General features: G+C 43.2%; 1 protein-coding gene across 1 annotated transcript; it reads left to right on the plus strand.

Moving 5' to 3' along the window:
- Positions 1-1,163: 1,163 nt before the first annotated feature.
- On the plus strand, positions 1,164-6,247 carry LOC106618769 (5-oxoprolinase). Its single transcript, XM_014236651.3, has 8 exons — positions 1,164-1,597; positions 1,710-1,989; positions 2,048-2,360; positions 2,530-3,292; positions 3,366-4,108; positions 4,174-4,434; positions 4,522-5,722; positions 5,793-6,247. The coding sequence occupies exons 1-8, from the start codon at positions 1,424-1,426 to the stop codon at positions 5,943-5,945; spliced, it is 3,888 nt and encodes a 1,295-aa protein (XP_014092126.2). The 5' UTR covers positions 1,164-1,423; the 3' UTR covers positions 5,946-6,247.

A 6,247-nucleotide genomic window follows, 5' to 3' on the forward strand; every position in this document is an offset into this window, starting at 1 on the left:
AGTTGGGAGCAGGTAAGTACATAAATACTTGTATGACGTTTTTAGTGCATTTATTTAGGCACAGAAGAGTATAAAAAAATTCTTAACTTGATTTTAATTGGTCAGTTTATATGGCAGCTATACGCTATAGTGGTCCGATCTGTAAAATTTTTTCGGAAATTCTAGGGTTGCTTTGGACAATAATTCATGCCATATTTCGTGAAGATATCGTATCACATAAAAAAGTTTTCTATACAATAACTTGATTTTTAACGATCGGCGCTATCCTACAGTTGTCCAATATCAGGCTTGGAATTTATTAACTACAAACATCTTGTATCTATTCCAGCCAGTTTGGTTGGTATTCACACTAGTGTGTATACGAAATGTTTGTTATTGAATCCCAAGGTCGATATCTTTCTTATCACCGTCAGCTTACAATTCCCGTCAGCAGCAAAGTCTTTTTTTACTTTTATTCTTTAGATTCATTCTAAAAATATTTCGATTTTCGGTTTTAATATTTTGCATTTAATTTATTAAAATTTCGTTTTTCCAATTGTGGGATTTTACCAAATTAAAACCACCACCTATTTCTTTCTAAGAATTTAGAAGTACTCCCCTCATTTTCCCTACCTGGCTTAATATTTTGACTAACGGAAAACCGTTAGCTGATCTCTAGTAGTAGGCATCCTATTGATAATAAAATGATATAAAGTTACCAAATATTATCAGATATAATACATGTTATAAAACATACAAACAACAAATATGAACATCTCAATACATGACATGTATATTTTTGAAAAGCTAAATACATACATATTTATATACTTACTTAAGGTAAGCCACACCTGTTGGTAATGAATTGATAAAACTATCACGCGCTTAAGTAATTGAGAACTACGCTTATAGTGCGCCAATATTCAAAACATCGCACACATAATTAATGATAAGCTACGAATTTCATCAATAAATAAATTTCTAGCTAAGCTTCTAAGCTAAACTTGTTTACTCTACTCCACTCACAATATTTCACAATCGTACAGCTATTTACATGACTTTTTATCGATAAATGTTTGAGTACATGCCTATCGAACTGTGGTTTGTATAAAAATTGCTGTTAACGTGTGGCAACACTCACTGCTGCTATCACACAGCCGAATAGTTGTTATCATACAATTATTTGTTTTGAAAAGTTCTAATTGTATTATTGTGCTTTAGGTTTAGTTGTTGAAAATATCTCCATTTAATCATCCACCCGAGCATATTTGCTTTTTGTTATCGTTTGTGATTATCATTTACAATTTATAGGCGTTTGCATAGCTGTTTTAAAACTCAGAATCCAGTTGGCATTCAAGTAAATAGGACGCATTTGTTCAAACATAGATATACGCGTTGAAATATACAAATTACATTCACTCTAAATTATAAATATCAAGTGATAATGGCTGAATCGACAAATGGCAAATATTGCTTTGCAATTGATCGCGGTGGCACCTTCACCGACGTAATTTGCATATTTCCAAATGGAAAAGTGCGTACTTTAAAGCTGTTATCAGAGGATCCCAGCAGATATAGTGATGCACCGCGGGAGGGTATAAGACGCATATTAAAAGAGGTATAAAGCGGTTGCAAAGCAATTTAACAATTTATTTTAACAAAAGGAAAATGTAGTGTCTAAATGATATATGTATAAATATTTATTTTTATTGCATTTTTTTCACTCTTAGGAAACTGGACGTGATGTAACGGCGGAGGGGCTTGTGGATACTAGTCAGATCGGTTGGGTACGCATGGGTACAACTGTCGCCACCAATGCATTACTGGAGCGGAAGGGTGATCCCGTGGCGCTGGTGGTGAATGAGGGCTTCCGCGATCTGTTGTATATTGGCAATCAAGCGCGTCCAAAAATATTCGACCTTAATATACGTAAACCGTCCAATTTATATAAAACTGTAGTAGAAATTAATTGCCGCATTGTGCCAGAGCAAGCAAGTCGCTGTCAATTAGGTAAACGCGCTGTTACACAAGCATGACTGCTTTTAAATAAACTACTTTTGTTTCATAGAACACACTTGGCCGTTGCTTGAAGGCACTTCGGGTGCAAAATATTTAGAAATGCAGCGCGTTGATGTGGCAACTGTGCGTGCAGCACTGCAGCAGGTGCGCGACGAGGGCATCACAAGCGTGGCGGTGGTGTTGGCGCATAGCTTTGCGTGTCCCGTACACGAGCTGCAAGTTGGCGCAATAGCAGAGGAGCTTGGCTTTACGCACATTACACTCTCACATCAAGCTATGCCGATGCGGCGCTTAGTAGCGCGCGGTTACACAGCCTGCGCCGAGGCATATTTAACACCGCACGTAGAACGTTATCTTAACAGGTAATAAAATTGTGCTTGATAAGACAGCTAAGAAAGATAATACCTAGTCAAATTGAATATAAATACATTGTACAAGTTTTTATCTGCTGCATATCTAACAGTTTCATAGAGAATAATTTAAATGATTTAAAATAAGATAAGTGAATTTGTTTTCAACAACATCTTACAGTTTCAAATCTGGCTTCGATAAAGAATTGGCTGGTGTTGATGTGCTTTTTATGCAATCGGATGGTGGCTTGGTGCGCATGGAGAACTTTCGCGGTGCGCGCGCCATCCTCTCTGGTCCCGCTGGCGGTGTGGTGGGTTACGCAATGACAGGCGCGCGTGAGACGGAGGCGCCGTTAATTGGTTTCGATATGGGCGGCACATCCACTGATGTCTCACGGTATGCTGGCAGCTATGAACATGTCATTGAGAGCACAACGGCCGGTGTCACCATACAAGCGCCACAATTAGATATTAATACTGTGGCGGCCGGTGGTGGTTCCATGCTTTTCTTCCGTTCTGGTCTATTCGTAGTCGGCCCTGAATCTGCCGGTGCGCATCCTGGACCGGCGTGTTATAAGAAAGGTGGTCCACTCACTGTCACAGATGCGAATCTGATATTGGGTCGTCTATTGCCGGAATATTTTCCAAAAATTTTCGGTCCTAAAGAAAATGAAGCGCTCGACTACGCAGTAACCAAAACGAAATTCGAACAAATGCGCGAGCTGATTAATGAGCACCTAAAAAGTGGTGGCGATTCGAAGCAATTAAGTATAGAGGATGTTGCTTTGGGCTTTATACGCGTCGCCAACGAGGCTATGTGCCGTCCCATTAGAGCGCTAACACAAGCGCGCGGCTTGGACACATCCCAGCATGTGTTGGCGTGCTTTGGTGGCGCTGGCGGTCAGCACGCCTGCTCCATCGCGCGTGAATTGGGCATAAGCAAGGTAAGTGAATATAATTTTAGATTGCTAATGTTTTATATAATTTAATAAAAATTCTTCTAATCTCAACAAAAAGGTGCTTGTGCACAAGTACGCCGGCGTACTTTCCGCTTACGGCATGGCGCTGGCCGATGTTGTGCAAGAGACACAAGAACCTTGTGGTCTGGCGTTCTCAGCTGAAAATGCCGCTTTCTTCAAGACGCGCTTGGACGCATTGGCCGCACAGTGCGCCAGCAGTTTGCAGTCGCAAGGTTATAGCAAAATCGAATTGCAGCCATTCTTGCATTTAAGATACGATGGCACCGATTGCGCCCTGATGTGCGCGCCCGCCTCCACAACGCGCAAAGAAGACGCATTGCTCGCGTCTTATGGCGATTTCATTGCCACGTTCCTGCAACGCTATCGCACTGAGTTCGGTTTTGTGTTGCAAAATCGCGCAATTGTTGTAGATGACATACGCGTACGCGGCTTGGGTAAGAACAATACACCACCTGAGTTGGAAATCAAGAGAACGGCAGTAGAGACACCAAGGCCAAGCGGTTTTACACGCATTTTCTTTGAGCAAGGCGCACACGAATCACCGATTTACTTAACCGCGAGCCTGTTGGCGGGCAGTAAAATCAACGGACCAGCAATTTTGATTGACCAACTGTCAACTATACTTGTTGAACCCGATTGTGTGGCAGAAGTGACGCAGCACGGCGATCTCGTGATAAATATTAGCTCCTCTAATCGCACAGTGGTCGATTGCAAACTCGACGCCATACAGCTGAGCATTTTCAGCCATCGCTTCATGAGCATAGCTGAGCAGATGGGCAGGTTAGCTTGCGTTAAGTTCTATTTTATTGGAAACTTTTGAAATTATTTGTTTATAATATTTAAAGAGTGCTCCAACGCACATCGATTTCGACCAACATCAAAGAACGCCTCGACTTTTCATGCGCGCTCTTTGGCCCCGACGGTGGTCTCGTGAGCAATGCGCCACACATACCCGTGCACTTGGGCGCTATGCAAGAGACGGTGCAATATCAATTGCGCGTGCGCGGCGATAGTCTGCAGAACGGCGATGTTATATTGTCCAATCATCCGCAAGCGGGCGGTTCGCATCTGCCAGATTTTACCGTCATCACGCCGGTATTCTATCGGTGAGTCAAAACTTAATTTACTTTAACAAAAGTTTAGTTATTATATTCTCTCCACACTCTCTTTTCCTCTCTCTCTTCACCTTATAGTGATCAACCGAAACCAGTTTTCTTTGTCGCCTCACGTGGTCATCACGCCGACATCGGCGGCATCACGCCCGGCTCTATGCCACCGCACTCTACATCACTGGGACAGGAGGGTGCCGCCTTTAAGTCTTTTTTGATTGTCGAAGGTGGCGTGTTCCAGGAGCAGAACATTGTTAAGCGTCTTACCACACCGACCGGCGCTAAGGGCGCCACTGGCACACGCAATCTACCCGATAACATTTCCGATCTGAAAGCGCAAATTGCCGCCAATCACAAAGGCATACAACTCGTGTCGGAGCTCATCGATAGCTATGGCTTGGATGTGGTGCAGGCCTATATGAATTATATACAACAAAACGCTGAAGTCGCGGTGCGCGATATGCTCAAGGAAATCGCACAAAATGTGTTGAAGCGCAACGGCACCACCACTTTGGAAGGAATCGAGTTCATGGATGATGGTTCACCAATTAAGTTGCGCGTCGAAATCGATCCCGTGCAAGGCAACGCCATCTGTGACTTCACCGGTTCGAGTGCGGAGGTATGGGGCAATTGTAATGCACCGCGTGCCATTACGCTCTCCGCGCTCATCTATTGTCTGCGCTGTATGGTCGGTCACGATGTGCCACTCAATCAGGGCTGCTTGGCACCCATTAAAGTGATTGTGCCGAAGAATTCTATCTTGGATCCCTCCGAGGGGGCCGCAGTGGTCGGTGGCAATGTGCTGACCTCCCAGCGCATTGTCGATACCGTGCTGAAGACCTTCAACGTGTGCGCCGCCTCGTGTGGCTGCATGAACAACGTTACCATTGGCGATGAGGAGTGGGGTTACTATGAGACAGTGGCGGGCGGCGCCGGTGCTGGACCAACATGGCATGGCGCCGATGGTGTGCACACACATATGACTAATACGCGCATAACCGATGCGGAGATAATGGAATTGCGTTATCCGATCATCTTGAAACGCTTCTGCTTGCGTACCGATCAGTCTGGTGGCGCCGGCCAATTCCACGGTGGTGAGGGTGTCGAACGCGAGTTGCTCTTCCGCAAACCGGTCACGCTCTCGATTTTAACAGAGCGACGTACGCTACAACCCTACGGTCTGGCAGGTGGTCAACCTGCTAAGCGTGGTTTGAATTTGTTGCGCAAACCGGATGGGCGCGTCATCTCGTTGGGCGCCAAAACTTGCATCGATGTGGAGGCAGGCGTAAGTGCTTTTTTTCTTACTGAATAATTTTAATATTTTGAACAAATTTGTATTTTTTCGTACATTTCAGGATATATTCCTGCTGAAAACTCCTGGCGGTGGCGGTTATGGTGTACCAAATGTGCAAGCTATTGGTAGCAAAGCGGTTTCACATGCGGAGAAACATCATTTAACCGAACGTGGCAGTGTATTCGAGTACAGGCAAGCGCAGGAGTCGGCTTGAAGCGTGCACAGTAAGCAAAATAACAATCTCAAGTCAAAAGTGGCAATTCCATTTACAATAAAAATGTTAGCTTAATAGCTTTTATAGAGTTAGAAACAAACAAAGATTTTTTGTTTAAAAGACAATATTGTTGTAACAAATGTTAAACATTTTGCCTTGCACAAATGCAATGAAATACTTATTTTATAATGTGTAAGCAGACATTTATAAAACTTTAAAGTATAATGTGAAATTTATTAAAAAGTTGTTATATACATATGTATACTATTCATTTTACTAAATAAAATATACAGAAACGAAAA

The sequence above is a fragment of the Bactrocera oleae genome, chromosome 4 (assembly GCF_042242935.1).
Source record: "Bactrocera oleae isolate idBacOlea1 chromosome 4, idBacOlea1, whole genome shotgun sequence".
Taxonomy (NCBI): Eukaryota; Metazoa; Arthropoda; class Insecta; order Diptera; family Tephritidae; genus Bactrocera; species Bactrocera oleae.

Coding starts and splice junctions, on each gene's coding strand:
- LOC106618769 (XM_014236651.3), top strand. CDS start 1,424: ATGGCTGAATCGACAAATGGCAAATATTGCTTTGCAATTGATCGCGGT. Junction 2,361..2,529: donor GTAGAACGTTATCTTAACAG/GTAATAAAATTG, acceptor AACATCTTACAG/TTTCAAATCTGGCTTCGATA. Junction 4,109..4,173: donor ATAGCTGAGCAGATGGGCAG/GTTAGCTTGCGT, acceptor TAATATTTAAAG/AGTGCTCCAACGCACATCGA.